Source organism: Toxorhynchites rutilus, chromosome 3 (genome assembly GCF_029784135.1).
Source record: "Toxorhynchites rutilus septentrionalis strain SRP chromosome 3, ASM2978413v1, whole genome shotgun sequence".
Classification (NCBI taxonomy): Eukaryota; Metazoa; Arthropoda; class Insecta; order Diptera; family Culicidae; genus Toxorhynchites; species Toxorhynchites rutilus.
The window spans coordinates 256,823,846-256,843,182 of NC_073746.1; the positions used below are offsets into that span (position 1 = coordinate 256,823,846).

The 19,337-nt window shown below is 39.8% G+C and overlaps 1 protein-coding gene across 10 annotated transcripts in view; it reads left to right on the forward strand.

The window, feature by feature from the left end:
* The window catches only part of LOC129780113 (uncharacterized), a 391,085-nt gene that overhangs the window by 313,779 nt on the left and 57,969 nt on the right, over window positions 1–19,337 (forward strand). For 9 of the 10 annotated variants that reach the window (XM_055788062.1, XM_055788066.1, XM_055788065.1 and 6 more), the window contains one exon: window positions 13,192–13,445. In XM_055788062.1, the coding sequence (XP_055644037.1) occupies window positions 13,192–13,445 (254 nt within the window). Of the gene's footprint in view, window positions 1–2,972; window positions 3,106–13,191; window positions 13,446–19,337 lie in introns of those variants that run through there. The other variant, XM_055788067.1, reaches the window with a different exon arrangement.

Genomic DNA, 19,337 nt, shown 5'->3' on the forward strand with positions numbered 1-19,337 from the left:
TCTTGTATACTTGTCAACTAATTCAAATCCAATGTTCCATTCATTCCGAATGAATTACATGAACTGATTTTAATGCAAACGAAGCAACAAACAAATATTCAAAGTATGACGCTGTCCTTACAACTCATTGCACCTTTCGTGTTCAAACAGCTTGCTGTACATATATTAAATTGTTCCTTTTTCCCCTAACCAAAGCTCTTGCTCCACTCTAGCAGATTCCTTCGATGATCCGGCATTTGCTCTACATTCCGGTGAGTGGCTGCTGCAAAATTCATCCAAATTGCACATACATTGTTGGTCACCGTAGCATTGTGCGCTGCCACACAAGCATAAAAAGCATATTGCGACATTAGTAGGCACTTAGATGGTCTTCTATGTAGGAATGCACACCAGAAAATGTGAGCTTTCAGGTAAAACATTCGGTAATCTTGCGTACATGTAGAATAATGGGGAGCAAGAAGCAAAAAAAACGCTGTTCGACAGATCGGGATATATAACTTGCACTGGAAGCGAACGGTGATCCAACATTCGTAGTTTCATTTCGAAAGATACAATATATTGTTGCCAATGGATGCTTTCATCGTCTAAGCGGATTAGAGTTCCTCGTTTTAATGAACGGAATGGTTTTTTGCTGACGTTGTTCTCTGGGTTGGTTGGGGCCGGTTTTGGTCATTCAGCGCCCGATAAAATATGCATACAATAGAGAGCCTTTCCACAGAACTATCGCAGCTTGGTCGAAACAACAATCTACAACCGAAGCAAGAATGAAACATGGGACAATAAGCTTCGGATTGATTCCTGATTCTCCAGCCGTACTATACGGACCAGAACTGTTTGATATATGTGCTTTTGGAATGATTTTATCTACTAGCATAAAAAGTGATCACCCTAGAAAGTGGCGATTTTATTTATGTCTTGTGTATAAGAACTGATGTGCTGATCAGTCCAATGTTTGTTTGTTGTATCGTGATCATCCAAAGCTGCATAATATCTCAATTTCTGTCTAGTTTGGAAATAAACTAGTTTTATGCATTCAGTGACATTAGTTACTTGCCGCAAGTTGTCTCCTTTTGCCTCTTCAATACATTCCCAACTTATCGTCGTACAGTGCGTGTTAACGCTTGTGCATTTTATAGATTCTTTAAGAATCTTCTTTCTCTGAACGCTACAAAACCAAATGCATGTTTTCCCATTCTTCTAAAAAGTCTGTTCCACAACACGTCAGTGTTATGCTAAACTCATGTGTAATCGAAGAAGTCAAATCTTTCAAATACTTGGATCTGATTTCGGATTCAACAATCTCTTAGTTTGACCACATCGAATATGTTGAGAAGAAAGTTTCAGCTCTTTGTGGGATAATTCGTAGGGTAAGTCATTTCGTATCACGCAGTATTCTTTAAAAAAAATATTTTGCTCACTTCCACTCGTGCCTAAACTACCTTGTTATAGCCTGGGGTCGAGCTTGCAAATCTCACTTGAGAAAAATAGATGCTTGGAAACAATATTTAAAAAACCAGCATTGTTCCCTACTCTGCAATTATTTATATTCAGACAGTTCCCATAAAATTCTTTCAATAACCAGTCTTTGCGACATGCAAACAATTATTTTAGTTCACGACACTCTTCATAACAATAATTTCCATCACTCTATCCAACTACCTTCCACTAGCCATAACTATCCGATCAAGAATTCCAATAAATTAAGGTTATTAAGAGCCCACACACAGTTTGGTCAGAAGCGGATTTCAATCGTTGGTCCAAAAAATTATAACCAATTGCCCACTGAATTAAGGAGGTATTCTAGTGTAGAGACACGAATTTCGGACGTTTTTTCGGGCTCCGTAAAAATAAAACAAAGAATATTTTTACTATTACTTATATCATTATTCGTTCGTCTATCTTTTAACAATAAAATAAAAATTGAACGGAGAAAAAATATTCATATCTAGTGTTTGATATAAAATTTTTAGACGATAGTGTATTTAGAAATTATTTGCATGCTATATATCTGAGCAAGAATCCAATCCAATGTACTGAAATTATACTCGCTTGAATATTATGGATTATTTTGAATTCATCTGTTTTCTCTCCAGTATCGTGGAAGTATATGTAAGCCCGAAGTGGATAAATAAATTTCTCTTATCATACAACTCTACATCTGTGTACATCATTATTTTGGAAGAAACAAGTTCGGTCAGAGATTTCGACAAGTTCGCCTCGTTCGCTCTCGGAGGATCGAGAAATAAAATTTTTCCAAGTGTCAAGTGAAGAGCGGATGAGAGGTGAGAGTGTTAAAAAAAGTTGTGCCATGGCGGCCGGTGAAAAACAAAAAACGTTTTTCTTACGTTTTCCAATTTTTTGAAAAAAGTTAAATTTCAAAAAAAATCGTTTTTACTAGTTCATGCGATAGAGAGATGCCTACAGATTGTATTCATCTAAATTTGACATGAATCGGTTCAGTAGAACTTGATATATCGTGTACGCCAGTTTGAAAAAACTAGTTTCGAGATAAAAAAAACGCGTTTGAAGTTCATTGTTATGGCCGTATCAGGTTAGATACTGCATCACTAAAATGGCTCTAACTCGGTGAATAATAGGATTTTCGTTAAGTCCTTTCTAGTGTAAATTCTTGAATGTCTAAACAGAAATATGAAGGAAAAAAATTGTTTTTTTTTCAAATTTCTAAACTAGAATACTGCCTTAAAGCAAATTAGTATTCGCAGCATATTTAGAATGAAACTCAAAAAAATTCTTAAGAAAATCTACACGACATTCTTGGTTGAGTAGCATTAGTATGATCTACCAGAAACCATAACAAATTAATGAAATAAATGTAAATTTAGAGCTTTTTTATGTTTTATACCAGCGAGTCCCTTAAAACGAATTTCATTCCACTGGGACTTCACACCCATTTCAATTTCATCATTTTAGCTGTCAAATATATACATTTTTTAGCCTTTTTGTTTTATTTTCTCAGCTCATTTTTATTAGTATATTAACTTTTTTTTAATGTTTTTTGTTTTTTTTTTGCTGTACCGTTCGAGCTGGGATAGTTGCGTCCACTACCAGGGGGCTCTTTCGAGCTCTTTGGTGTGGGGGATAGCGGTAGGTATTTGAAAAAAAAAAGAAAAAAAACTGTCTGACTGACATCAACTGTAAGCAATGTAGCACGAATGTTCTTGGAGTTCGTCGATATATTTTCCCTTCTTTTTTTTATGGCACAATTTATATGCACGGCGAGAATACCTGCAAAGATATTTATTTGACGACCACTGATATCCCATTTAAACTTGAAACAGGTGTTTCGCAGAGGTATACTGCCGTTCTACGAATAGTTGTTCCATGTTACTTTTCGAAAATTTCGTTATAGTTTGTTCCCAGATTTAAAAAAACAACACAAAGATCAATTGTCCCATGTTGCTATTCTACTCATAACTGTCCCACCATGTTTTTTGTAGATCTTCTTCTTGAATGGCGTTAACGTTCTCTGTGGAACTTTTGCCGTCTCAACGTATGTATTAACTAGCGTCATTTATTAATACTTAGTTGAGATTTCTTAAGCCAGATAACACGCCTTGAATGTATTCCGAGGGGCAAGCTCTTGAATACGCGTGACCACAGTGAAAGTCGAAGGAAATTTCTTTGACGAAAAATCCTCCAGCCAGAACGGGAATCGAACCCGAACACCCGGCATGATAATGTGAGACGCTAACCACTCGGCCACGGGTGCACTTATTTTTTTGTAGATCCATATCAAATAAACCGGTTAAAGTACAAGAATTTTATGTCACGTTTTCAGCAAGTCTAATGTACTCATTTGTGGTTTGGAAGAAAAAACTAATTCTCAAACAAATAAAAAAAAAAGTTTAACAGAACACGTGTACACTTTGTTAGCGAATGCGTAATAAAAATGAGATTTATATTCTTCAAAGTATTGCAGAGCACTCCCTTCTTCATAAAACGAGGTTTTTATGCATAATGTTTCATGAAAACACCAGAAAACTTATTGCTTGTTCCTAGTATTTCAAAAAACAACATCGAGTTCATTTGTCCCATGTTGATATTCTAGGCATAACTGTCCCACCATGAATTTTTAAGGCCAAGATTGATTGATTCAAATGAGGGGATCTTTTCACATTTCAATAAACAATAGTTTTCTGTTACCTACATTACAATCAAGCTCACACCAGAATGAAAACGATCTAAACGATCTAATGATCACACACATGTACCATCTTGTTTGAAAGCTCCACGTAAGGTTCATTGAGGTCGGAATCCGCCGGTTATTTCATAGTTCCGAAGAACCTGATCCCGAATATAGTGAAACTTGTGACCAGACTTCTCAGCTCGTTCCTTAGTTAAAAGGAGAGCGAGAAGGGATCACAGTTCGTTTTGAGGGGCAGCTCCCATAATCACATGTATGCAATTGAACAACCCGGTTCAATTGCACCAGTGAAAGGAAAAAGTATTCGTGTAGTCAAGTGGCATTCACGTTTTTAGGCCCAGAGGCCATTAGTGCCGTTAAGAAAGCCTTCGCGTCGGACATTCCGTGTAATCCGCTGAAACATTGGTCCTTCGAGCCGGATGCGAAGGACATTCCGGGTACCAAAAAGTGATTGTGGACACGTTTGTCAAGAACAAAGGTTCGGTGTAGAATCTGCCATTTTGCACGCGATGTGTGAAACCAATAGGCATTGTTAGTGCATCCGCTTGTTCGAGACAATTAGCAAAGAAGATTACAATTGTTCAGTATCGAAGACTAAGTAGTGACTTTGACCCGTTGTGAAGGTGAACAATATCTATTGTTTCTCGCGATTTAACCCAAGCCAAGCTACGCTAGCATTTTTGGATCGATTCGTTGTTCGATCGATCGATCGCAATTGAAAGGACTCAACTGGACCTCATTTCCACTTCCTCCATATGAAGCACGCTGCATGCTCATAAACATCCAAACACTGAAAGAACGCCATGAATTTGCAATGCTTTCTTTTGTTAATGACCTAATTTCGCAACGAGTACAGTCAGCTGAATTACTAGAAAAACTAAATTCCTATGTACCTGGGCGTCAACTAAGAAGATGAAATTTGTTTCTAACCAAAACATCCAGAACAAACTATGCAAATAACGCCCTTACCAATCGCATGATGCGTATATACAATCAGCACTGCGAAATAATTGACACAACAATGAATAAAAAAAAGCTCAAAAGAAACATGTACCGCAAAAATAATATTTAACCTAAGAAAACATTGTAACATTAGTGTATAAGTGTGTAGTCTACATTTGTTTGACGAAATGAATAAATAAATAAATATCCTTTGCTCGGGCAGGTAGTGCACCGTGGTTACTTTCTTTCTTTCTTTGTTTTTAAGAGGCTTTAAACTTTGCAGTTCATTCGCCTCTAAAAACCGTGGTTAGCAATTCGGTGACTGTGCAGTGTTTTTTCGAAATTCCTCGGTGACCGAAACATCCTCGTCGGGAAAGAGTCAAAGAAAAAGACTATACGGGAAGAAGTTTCACGTACCGTCGCACCCACGTTCCGTCGCGTTTGCGAATCGATTCGAATCGTTGTTGTGGTCGTTTGGATAACGACATCGTCGGGAGATGGCCACCATGAAAGTGAAGGACAAGAAATTGAAGGATAAATTAACCGTTCGGCGGTCCTTGCTTTCAACACTCGAGACGGTGGAAGCCTTCATGGATAATTATGAAGAAAAACGAGATTCCCCTCAAGTACCAGTGTGGCTGGAGATATTCGACCAGGCTTTCCAGGACTGCTTGAAGGTTCAATCCGAAATTGAAGGGATGGACAATGGAGACGCCCCGTTAGTGAAGTATCTCCAGGAACGCCACCAGTTCCAGAGCAGATAATGTGCAACCAAGGGATGGTTGATGAACAGGCGATTACTGGACCTGAACTCAACCATCAATGTACACGATGCAGCTCCAGCTCAACCTACTAGCTTCCACCTACGGTTGCCAAAAATAGATCTGCCGAAGTTTGACGGCGACTATTCACGGTGGCTGGGATTTCGTGACACCTTCAAATCGATGGTACATGACGTCAAGGACATTCCACTGGTAGCGAAACTGCAGTTTCTGCTCCAGTCTTTAGAGGGTGAGGCACGTACACCATACGAGACGGTTGATATTGTGGCAGCTAACTATGTCATCACCTGGGAAGCCCTCCTAAAGCGCTATGACAACAAGCGGTTTTTAACAAAGCAGTTGTATCGTACACTACACGATCTCGCTCCAATCCGGAAAGAATCTGCACAGGATCTCCATCATCTTGTAGACGATTTTCAACACCATGTGAAGGCACTGGCGAAGCTTGGTGAGTTGGTTGAAACATGGGACACTCCGCTGATTTGTATGTTGTCCAATAAAATGGACCCTGCTACCCTCAGAGCCTGGGAGGAGTATGCAGCCGGAGTCGGAGAATGTTGAGTACGAAGCATGTATTGAGTTTCTCTACCAGCGAATTCGGATTCTGCAAACAGTGTCAACATAGATCCAACATCGTTCTCAAGCAGCACCAGCCAAGGTGGCCGGTCACCATTCCTTCAGCAAGAAGCTCCCCACTACAAAGGCGGTTGCCAACTCCGCTACCGCAAATTCGCGTCCAAGTCCACCATCCTGCATTGCATGCCCGGAGAAGCATCTATTGTTTCAGTGTCCAGCTTTTCAAAGAATGACCGTTGACCTTTGTTGGAACTGCTTCAAATCGTCGTACATCGCACGGAGATGTGGTTCCAAGTACACCTGTCGTCATTGCCACGAACGCCACCACACGCTGTTGCACAAATCCTCGAGCGATTCTGCAGCACAGTCGACACCCCAGCACCCAGCACAACAAGCGAGTTCCCACGGATCGGGTATTTTGGATCCCGAAGTGAGCGTTCCTGCCCATAGCAGTTCCTCATCAACCGTTTTCCTGTCTACTGTTTCACTGTGGATCGAGAATCGATTTTAAAGACAACATTCTGCTCGGGCATTAATCGACTCTGATTCGCAGTCGAACTTCATCTCAAAGAAGCTGACTCGTAGTTTGTGTCTACAATCAGATCGAGTACGTGTTCCCATCGCTGGCATCGGTGAAACAACAGTAACGGTTACTTAGTCTGTCGTCTCCACCGTCCACTCCAAGAACAACGAGTTTTCCAGCAAGTTAGAGTTCCTGGTTTTACCGAATCCAACCGCTAAACTCCCCACGTCAAATGTCGACATATCAATGTGGAAAATCCCGTCAAACTTTCCATTAGCTGACCCTGCATTCAACGTGTCGAGTCCTATCGACCTGTTACTCGGAATCGAACAATTCCACGAATACGTGTTGAGTGGTAGAATAATCCTCGGGAAAGGATGTCCAGTACTATTCGAGACTGTCTTCGGGTGGGCTGTAATCGGTCAATGCTACGGCACAACTCCACCAACTACTCCGGTCTGCCACATCGCCACCACTCGAAATCTGGAATCTCTTTTGGAACGGTTCTGGGAGCTCGAATCCTTGCAGTCCGACCGAATCTATTCTGCTAAGGAGACCGCCTGCGAGGAGCTATATCAGGCCACTACGACTAGAAAATCCGACGGGAGATATGTAGTGTCTCTTCACAAATCACAGGACCCTTACATTAAAGTCGGTGAATCCCGTGCAATTGCCGAAAGACGTCTACTATGCTTGGAGCGAAAACTTGAACGTGATGCATCCATAAAGGAAGCCTACCATGAGTTCTTGGAGGAATATTTACGGCTAGGCCATATGCGATGGCTCAAGGATCCGGTGGACGACTCCATGGACCACTACTACTTGCCACATTACCCCGTATTTAAAGCCAGCAGCACAACGACGAAGGTACGGGTCGTATTTGATGCGTCCTATCATCTTCGAATTGCACTTCTTCTCAGACGCCTCCGAAAGGGCATACGGTACATGCGTGTGCATTCCGAAGCTCAACGCCAGAACGTTGTCATCCACCTGCTTGCAGCAAAATCAAGAGTCACGCCATTGAAGACCCGCCATTCCATTGCTCGCTTGGAACTCTGTGCTGCAGTTCTCTCTACAGACCTGTTCCTGAAGGTAATTGCCTCGCTTAAATCTAACATTCCTGTTTTCTTCTGGGTAGACTCCATGACCGTGCTTCAATGGCTGAAAGCATCACCCAACAGATGGAAAACTTTTGTGGGCAACCGAGTGTCCAAAATTCAAATTGCGACAGTTTGTCATCCATGGTACCACGTGCCGTGGCCTCACTCCAGCCGAACTTCTTCACCAAGAGCGATGGTGGACTGGGCCTGCTCGGCTCAAGCAGACTAAGATTCATTGACCAAGCCAACTCGTCGATTCCGTGGCATCCTCCAAGGCTGTCGTCGAAGAATGTAAAGTGTGCCTGGCGGCACTCGTATCTCCCACGGATCCACTGTGCGATTGGTTGTTCAACCGTTTCTCGTCGTATACTAAGCTATGGAAGGCCGTGGCATACTTCCTGCGGTACATGGGTGTACTGCACGAAACAGCTGCCGAGAAACATCCTGATGGAGCTTGTGCGGCATCCTCGAAGACACCATGTGAGCCACACACACAGCTCACTGCATCCGATCTTCAAGACGCTGAACATGTTCTGTGTCAACTATCCCAGCGTGAAACGTTTCCGAAGGAGCTGAAAACACTACGCAATGGACGACCGGTTGACAAAACATCACCTATGAAGTTCTTCAATCCTATGCTCTCCAAGGACGGCCTCATCAAGGTTGGTGGTCGTATTCAATACTCCGACTCTCCCGAAGGAATGAAACATCCAATCATCATCTCGAGTAAACACCGATTGGCACACCTGCTTGCTGATCACTATCACCGAACACTGATGCACGCCGGACCGCTGATGATGACGACCATCAGGCAGAAGTTCTGGATTCTACGTGGTAGAGATCTGTTGCGTCAAGTGTACCACAAATGCCATACCTGCTTCCGTAGAAAACCAGTCTTAATTCAGCAAGCGACAGCAGACTTACCTAACTCCAGAGTGACACCGTCGCGGCCGTTTTCAGTATCCGGCGTTGACTATTGCAGCCCGATTCTCTTACGTGGTCTACACCGTAGGGCAGGACCAGTCAAAGCATACATCGCTTTATTCGTGTGCTTCTCAACGCGGTCCGTACATCTGGAGCTCGTCAGCGATCTCTCCACAGCTTCCTGGCTGCTCTGAAGCGGTTCATAGCACGGCGTGGCAAAGTCTGTGAACTTCATTCAGACAATGCTACAAACTTTATAGGAGCCACCAACGAGTTGCATCACCTCTTTAAAATGCTTAAAACGGACGACAGCAGCCGAAAACTCATTTTCGACTGGTGCGCTAATGCAGAAATCAGGTGGAAATTCATCCCTCCGCGCGCACCCCACTTTGGAGGTCTGTGGAAGCGGCGCTGAAATCGGCGAAGAGTCATCTTCTGAAGGAAGTGGGTAATACAATCGTCACCCACGAAGAAATGCTGACCATTCTCGCTCAGGTCGAAATGTGCCTCAACTCACGGCCTATAACTGAGATGTCCAATGACCCAACGGATCTAGAGGCTCTTACACCGGGTCACTTCCTAGTCGGTTCGAATCTGTAATCGATTCCAGAAGCCGACTACAAGCAACTATCAGACAACAAGCTCGACCGTTGGCAGCTTATGCAAAAACGACTCCAGGCAATTTGGAAGCGCTAGAGCTCCGAGTATTTACAGCAGCTGCAGGCACGTTCCTCGAAAGGCATAAAACCTCCCGTTGACATCCGAGTGGGTCGGCTAGTCATCATTAGGGATGACAACCTTCCCCCAGCCCAGTGGATGTTGGGTCGCATAACGAAGGTTCATCCCGCTCATTATGGCATTGTTAGGGTCGTTACTTTGAAGACGGCATCTGCAGACAACGTTGTCCGCCCTGTCGTCAAACTTTCGCTTCTTACAATCCCATCTAACGTGAACGACGTTGAGAATGAGGTAACAAAATGATTTATTGTTTATTAAATTTGTCTGTTTCTCACCAGCCACCTATCCAGTCGGTCCCTATGATGGTAACCGAACTCGCAATGAGCAGCCTATCAATCAGTCAATATCAATCAGCCAATATCTTCGACGCCAGACAGTTCATCGATTCGTACGCAGCAGTGTCCGTATAGTAATTAAAATACGTTACTATTTTAAGGTGGCCGGAGTGTTTAGTATTTAGTATAAATATTAAAATGAATTTAAATTGAAATTATGTGTACCTCAAATGAATTCCTTGAGTAGCTAAAGTTAGGGTCATATGTTACCTACTTTACATTCAAGTTCATACCAGAATGAAAACGATCTAAACGATCTAATGATCACATACATGTACCATCTTGTTTGAAAGCTCCACGTAAAGTTAGTTGAAGTCAGAATCCCGAAGAATACAGACATGTAAATAAAGTCTTATTTCGTTTCCAATCCAAAAGGTTCATTGAGGTCGAAGTCCGCCGGTTATTTTATAGTTCCAAAGAACCTGATCCCGAATATAGTGAAACTTGTGACCAGACTTCTCAGCTCGTTCCTTAGTTAAAAAGAGAGCGAGAAGGGATCACAGTTCATTTTGAGCGGCAGCTCCCATAATCACATGTATGCAATTGAACAATCCGGTTCAATTGCACCAGCGAAAGGAAAAAGTGTTCGTGTAGTCAAGTGGCATTCATGTTTTTAGGCCCAGAGGCCATTAGTGCCGTTAAGAAAGCCTTCGCGTCGGACATTCCGGGTAATCCGCTGAAACAATCATTGTTGAGTTATTTGTAGAACAGCAGCCCGATGTGTCTTGCAGAGCAGAGCAGTTGTATGGATGAATCGATCTTATCATATTTCGACCGTGGATCGATCTTTTTTTTTCTCTCTATTATAGTGACTTTCAACACATTTTGGCTGCTTCGTCACTTTTACCTCCATTTTTGGAAGAATGTCGGGAGTGAGAATTGAACTCTTGACCTTGAGCGTGAGAGATATGGATGTTACGACTACGCCTCCGTGGATCGATCTCCATCGCTGATGATTGTTGCGTGGACGTAGTTATTCTGTAGCAACACAAAGATGGTCAATGAAGGCCTTGAGTTTTGAACTCACGATCGATCGCTTACTAAGTGAACGCGCAACCAATGTGGCTAAGGAGACCCCCTCACTATTTTCATTTGTTTGTCATTCTTTCTGGGGCAAACATAAAAAATGTTTGTTGACGGAATTTGAAAGAACAAATTTCACTCTGATTTTCACGTGATTTTCAAAACTTTGTTTTTTTGTGTTTGAGTAAATTAAAATTGAAATCATGAGTTTTTGGGTAAAACAACATCAATAACTTTAAGTGGGATAAAGATATTGACAAGTTCTGCATCGCAAAATGTTGGTATTGATTAGCTCTAAAAGTCGTGCGAAGACAGTTTTGATGTAGAATTTGAAATATAAAAGTTAAAGCAAAAAACCCGTTTTTTAATGGTTATCCTAATGCAACTTGGAAAAAAAGCGCCGAAAACAACTTTGTGCGAGACATTTGTTCTTTAGATAAAACTGTCTTCAACAAAGTTGTTACAGATTTTTTATTTTGTTGACAATTTTGGTCACCCTATTTTAGTTAACATAAAAATAAGTGTTCTATCGTATGTCACAACTTGTATGCTAATTTCCACTTAAATACATCTCCTGGACCATTGTGCAATGGTGACTGACGAAGTACTATGCAACACGATGCCTATTGCTGAGCTTCGTCAATGCGCTTTGACCTTTCAAGAGGCGGTAAAATTGTCCGTAACGAATTGATGATTGTTACAGATTGCATTTTATCTTCATAGGGCCAAGCTTCGATTTTCATTTCGGTTGTTGTTTCTTGTATTTATTGAAGTAAATACTATGTCGAACACGTTGCTCTTAATTCCGGACACATTTTATCAGCAGTATTTCTATGAGATAGATTGGTTATTGATTTTTGTAAAGCTTATCATTTCTTTTTTATTCTATTATAATCTAAAACCAAACATCCAACATCGAAAATCCTTGCCCCATTATTTCTACGGTATGTAACATATTCTTATGCACCTCCTTCAATAAGGAATGTCATCGTTTGATCCGTCCGGATTTAAAATCATCTTCTGAACGTGTTGCTAATATCTGACACTACACTAAATTGATACAATAGTAACAGTCACATTAATTCAACATGCAATGTTTATGTTTGTTATGTTTTTGTTATGATATTGAATATAATGAAAAAGTGTCGGGATTAAAAAGACGTCTGAATTCTACAGCTCTTGCATTTCACCAAAGCTTACAAATAGTCTCTACAAGTTGGGATTATGAAGAAACTTCATTCTCTTCGTTGATTTTTTGTTTGCACAGCATCCAAAATCATGTATTTGACAGTTCGTTTAGATTCACTCATATCCTTGGAAGCATTTTATATAAGAATGGTTTTCACGTAGCGCAGCGTAAACAAATCCATCCTGGTAAACGAGTAAACTTCATGGTATTTCTCGTCTTGACGAACATAGTGCGCTGACTTCCAACATGCTATGATCGTCAAAACACTCTGAAAAACTATTTTTCGTCAAAGAGTGAAGAAGTTGTTGTTCTGTTTATGTTTTGTTGCATGTCGTCGGTAATGTTGCAATGGGCGTCATAGTAGCCTAAATATATATGCGAGTAATTTAAAATGAAATCGACAAATGACAAAATATGAGTATTTTTGATTCGAATGAAAGTTTGTATTCCGTTTTGGTTGGAGGTAATATGAGTTCTCCACAGCAATTGGGGATTTTTTGACTCAAGAGTAACTCTTCAATAGGGGGTATTTATTCACTGAAAAAAAATAACCTTCGCATTGGTAATGCAATGTTATTTCCATCAAATGACTACCTTTTAGTCACACCAAGTGTAAAAACAATAATATGATTCATAAAAGTATTCGACCTAGGCGTGGTGTTATCTTCAAATATGTATTAACAAAACATTTTTGCATGTTTTCAAATATCAAGTCTGTCTGTGTATTCAAAATTGTTATTTTTCTATTTATTTACCGAAAAGTTATGGAACTATCAGACTACTCTGACTTCTAGATCATCCATCCTAGGATATTTTATACATTATTTAATTGTTTTACTTCCAACGGTGATAGTAATAATTGATCAACGTTCCCTCTCCCATCCTCTTTCTCAGATGGACCCTGCCAACCCGAACTCTGGCCTCATATCAGCATGTTCGACTATCGCCAGCAGCAGCCACGCTTCCAGCACGGTCATCGCAGCAATCACGTGTGGTGGTCCTTCCTCGGCGCCTTCCACGCTACTCAGCCCAACCCTACTGTCGCCGGATACCAACACTGGAACGGCTTCGATTGCCACGTCCAGAGATGACGAGGACGATTCCAGCAATCAGGTTTCGTCCGCTGGCAGCAAAAGTTCCGGCCAGCGGTAAGTTATACCATTGTGGCAAAGAATACTCTTTTCCCCAACGCAACCTGCGTCCACCGAGATCCAAGATCCAAGCCAGCATAGGTTGATTAATAGAAATCAAAATATGAAGAACATGCATTCATTGTAACTTAGTAACAGGGACAATACCCTCCAACGTCGTCTCGTTCTCCACCTTTAACATTGATGATTATCATTAGTTGACTTTAATGTCATCATAATAAGTGTAATTGTCCCTGCCAACAGTTCCCCAAGAAGGTCTGCAACGACAAGTATAACCCAATTAATTAGGTCAAAGGGCCATGCCAGTCTTCTCTTCCAACAAGAGCGGGAGATCCACGGTAGACAAGGCTCTACGGTGCTTGTGCTGACCCCTTTAAAAATAATGGACTTTCGTTCCGATCTTTGTTCCCAAGTTGGGTTTAAATCCCAGACAACTTGTCTCTTCATGAATTTTCGTTACGCTTGTCGATCGTTTGTATACCTTCGTCTGTATTTGAAATTATGTGTGCCATTGAAAAAAAGAAAGCTGAAGCAACGAATTCTACGGAAAATATTTTGTAACAATGATTCGACGAATTAGCATGCAACGGAGAGACATAGTATTCTTGCCTTAAAAAGGATGAAAGGGTTAAACAATGTAGGAGGTACTGGAGTATTTGGTACATATGTTAAAATTCGACAGTAGCATAAATATTCATCACTATTTTCCAAATTCTCTAGACTTATTTGAAATATTATTTGGCCATAGATACATTTTCAAGAAAATTGTCGCGAATTACTCATGTGATATATATTAAACATTCATTTCTTGATGAAGGTTTTCGTCGAAGAAATTCTATTGATAAATACACAAATTATATTAAAAGCTCCAGATAAATATTCGAGTGAGAAAAATCATACATTGGAACTCTGTTACTGTTCTATGCCTCTCCGTTGGACCAGACTATATACAGACTTAGTTTGAACCCGTTCCCTGTAAACTCGTTAGACGCGTGCGCAAATTTCAAAACGTCATCTATACCGTATGTAGTTTTAGCTCGACATCATTCCGGACTCCAGTGGGTCCCACGACTTCGTTGGTGTCACGTTCAACCAGTCACGAGCTGACGGAGGGACCGGCAAGCCTGCGCCCAATCAATCTCCGCAATCAAAGCGTCCATTCCTTCCGGACGCTGCGAACTGCGTCCAGTTCCTCAACGGCCAATAGCCGCTGCTACCAATCGATCGACCGAAGTTTCAGCTTCAACGAGGCCGACCAGAGCCGAGCTTCAGTTCGATGGAACGATTCCTCCATCTCCCGACAATCGTCTGTCATATCCCACAGGGGGAGAGCCGCTCATCGTAGATATTCGCTACGCGACCCTTCCGAGGATGATGCAAACAACATAAATGAGATCAATCAATTATCCTCCGCTGACAACAGTCACTGTAGGGGCGGTTCCGTGGGGACAGCAGGCCAGCCACTACAGAAGTCAACTTCCAGCGGAACGACCCAGGGCGCCCAGAGCTGGCAAAAGCTGCGGGCCGTTATGGCATACTACTGTTCGCTGCGAAAAATTAAGAGGAACGGTTGAAAAGTTATTTATTATACGTTATTATTTTATATACGTTATCGATCGTCATTCTCCTCATATCTTTCTTATCTTTTTCCTCCAAACCAAACAAAAACAATCCCTCCGATTGCGAAAACGAGAAAGTGAATGTGTTTGAATGAAGAATTTATTCGTAGACACAAGCCCCACTCATTGACAATTAATGCCAAAACATTATTGTTTACTTTTATTAGAAAACATGGTTGCGTAGCTATTCAAACACATTCAACAAAAGTTTTTTTTTTTGTTAAAAATGAAATAAAAATAATTCCTATTTCTTCAATAAAATTATTGTTTTTTGATCAATTTCGTCTTGCTCTAAAAGCTTGCCATATCTTCGTGTAACTTTGTAATGAGAGTAATATCCTTAGTTCATCCTTTTCAATCTTTAACAGCCCTTACGCACACACACATTCATACATAATGAACAAACCACTTGCACGTCTACTCGAACACTAAGAGAATGTTTCCATTAATTTTACACTCTGAACATCAATCATTTAAAAATATATTAAAATGTATTATCATAATAACACTCTCTAACTAACAATTTACTATCACCACTTCTTACTATTCTGATTTATCTTTCAATAACTTAAATCTCATCTCGGTGATTCATTGGTTATGTTGCTGTTGCTGCAAATGATGGCGCGATGATGATGATGAATATGTGGTTGTTGTGATAATGATAAGTAATGGTAATTTTGGTGGTATTGATCGTTTTTCTGTCGTCTTTTGTTTTGTTTTTTGGTGTGTTATAATCTGGCTACGGACATAACTCGTTGACAACTTAATACGAATCTAACTAACGTTAAAAGTGAATTGCATCACTACTCGCAATACACATAGGATGGCCACATAGAGGAACTGTGAACATGCGGTTGAAATGAATAGTTAACTGTTTAATTTCTTATTTCAGTTGAGCAGTGCCCCTCCCACATGTTATTCTATGATTTTTGACATCCTATAACATTAAAAATTCGTCGATAAATAAATGATAAATGAGAACAAAAACGGAAAAAAACTGCGTCCAAATGTAATATTTACTACTTCTACTCCCGACAATAATAGTAGAACAGAGTGCGAAGTCGAAAAATGCTGGTGTAATTTCGTGAAAAAATCAACGCATAGAGATGGAATGTACATGATTTAAAGAGTCAACTTCCATGTTATAGAATGTTTTACGAACACATTGGCGTATGTAGGTTCAGTGTATAAAAACGTCGGGAAGAAATAAAAAAAAAGTTTTCTTCCTGTTTTTCCTATATTTTTGTTAATAGCAAATCCAATAAACTTCATCGACCAGCATTCATTTGATTCTTAGATCGTTCCTGCAGGACCTTTCAATACGAAGATATTTTTGTTTGAATGAAAAATTACCCCTTCGTTTTTGATGATGAATAATTCAATAAATAACGGGTGCATCGCAAATCGAAAAATAGTTTTGAAAAATCCGATAAATTCTGTATAAGGTTAAGTTGTAGCTTTGACTAAAACAATAGTTTATTTTTTTTGTATTGATTTTAAAAAATTGCCAAAAATATATTTTTTGTATTGTTTTAGAACATTTTTTGTAATTTCGCCAACAATTATTAACATTAACAGGAAACCACAGCTCACCGTTGGTTTTCACTCGTAACCATGCGGTGTTCGATTTCAGTAATAATCATACGAATCATGAAAGAATCATCTGGTTTAATAGCTCATTATTAGAAAAGGTGTTAGTCAAAATTACCTTTACTTTTATACATTGACCAAACATCATCGAAGAGAAAAACCGCTATAAAAACATAATGATAAAACTTACTGTAATATGTTTCCATCTCTCGATTTTTTTTTCTAAATGATATACATATTTATTTTTTGTTTAGTAGGATTTCAAACCAAAAACAGTCACGTAACATTTCAATGCCAGCAGGGCAATACAAACCACTCGACTGTCAATTCTTTCGAAGCAAAGTTTAGCAAAAATGATCAAAAAGCAATAAACAAAACCCCTTTTCAGTTGGCACTTATCATCCGATTCTGTTCTGAAGCTACTATTTAATCATCAATCTCTAGTTTTAGTTACTTATGAAAGTTGCAGAAAGCTAGAGCAGATGTTATCCATTTTCAGGCACTCTAGAATTGAATAGCTTCTTATTACTAGGTAACCTGGAAGATGACTAGACACAGAGAGTGGATTTTGCAACATCATGCCGAATGATTCTGAATGTATTGGAGTGCGTGTGTATGTGTGTTTTGATCTTGATGAAAAGTTTTCAGTTTACCGTTTTACCTAGTGTTTGGTTTGCTGTTTTCTCACTCTCTAGTGATATCGAATATACAAATTGGTCTGGTCAAGCAAGAGATGGAATTTAAAAAAGCGGTTTAAATGGCGTTAGAAGTGATGCATCAATGGCTTTTGTGAGCGGTGGATGGATTGGCATAGCATGCATTCAGTTTTTGCTCCCACGCCATGATGGGAACCGCTCTCGCGTCATTGTTGTTGCATATGCGCTGTCATGTTATGAAATGAAAAACCACTAATTAGCTTACTTATGACCTTCAAATTATGATCCTGTTAGAACCTGACAGAAACACGCGAAAAGCATCAACCAAGTGAATGTGACGATACCACGAACAGAGCACTGTGTTATGGCGGGTTTACATTAGGGAGATCTATAGCTATAGATGGATTTATTCACGTGAAAATAGGTGTAAACGGGTGAGAATAAATATGATACACTTATTCGAGGTATATATAACTTGAATAAATTCAGCATATGTAAACGCTTGTGAATTTCTCACTGGTGAGAAATCACTAAAGTTGGATGCAGTTCTACTTCAGGTGAATGAATTCACCGAAAATATGAATATATTCATTATAGAAGTACACGCTAGTGTAAACGGTTGATGCGATTTCTATAAATCTCATCATATTTCTTCACATGAATTTATCACTAGTCTAAACCCACCCTTAGGATATCGGTACTTGTCAAAACTATCGGCGAGTGATGAAGTTTTTATCATTGGCAAATGCAGCTCCAACACCAGGATGCACGTGGTTGAGTAGTGAAATTAAATTTGTTCTCCATGAAAAATGAACTTACTGATAAACGGCCACAATGCGGGGCTTATCACACATACAGTGACTCAAACTCGTAATCGTACTCCACTTTGCAGATCTCTTTTCCCTCCTTTTGAAAGTCGAAAACAAGCTTTCGGAGCATTCTGTTTGGATAAAGTCATAGTGTCATATGAGAGTTAAAAGGTTTGCTATCTGTTTTCAGAATAATGGTTTTTATTCCTCTAAAAATGGCGAACGTATGTGCTAGTGTATGTAAATTGACTCAAACTCATATTCGTACGCTGGTTGAAATCTCAACTCGACTTCGAAGGCGTTAAACGAATTCCATCAATAGTATGATACCCTTGTCCATTGCAACTATCTCTAGCTGTCCTTAGCTTGATCTACGATTTTTTTGGTGTATTCGGAAGGAATATTTATAATTTTTTTCATCAAGAGGTTTTCAAAATTGTTATTTTTTGAAATTTAATGGTTTCTGAATTTCCTACACAGATAATTTCCTTAGTTTTTTACTGGGATTGCTATCGGGGGGTTGTGAAGGAATATCAATAACTTTTGAGCAATTGTAAAGTAACCATGTGCGAACTTAATATGTCTTGAGCTCTGGGTCATTGTCTTGGCAAAACTGGAATCCTCGATTCCATCTCATTTTGTTGACATTTTGCTTTATATTTTCCTTCAGGATTTTCAAGTGAAAATTATGACCCAAAACACCATCGATGAAAACCAAATTGCCACTACCGTGTTTAAACGTTGCTTTCAGATTTTTTTTACGTTTTATTCATCGTTGGCTTCCTCCATACGAAACGATAACCATCGGAGCCTAAATATAAAATTTGGACCAATCTATGGAAATAACATCTTGCCATTAAGACATTGATGCGTTTCATGCTGTTTGGAAAAATAAAATTGGAATTAATGTTTTTTTTTTGCTGAGAAACTGTTTGTCCCTCTGTGCTCGGGCATTCAAGTTGCCCTTCCTAGGCACATTAAAAACTTTTTTTTGCTTAATTTGGTTTTTATCGATGGTATAATGGATCAAAATGTTTACTCGAACATCCTGAAGGAACATATAAAGCAAAATGTCAACAAAATGGAAAATGGAATGGAATCGAGGATTCAAGTTTTGCCAAGACAATGACCCAGAGTTCAAGACATATAAAGTTTGAACATGGTTACATTACAATTACTCAAAAGTTATTGATATTCCTCCACAATCTCCCGACA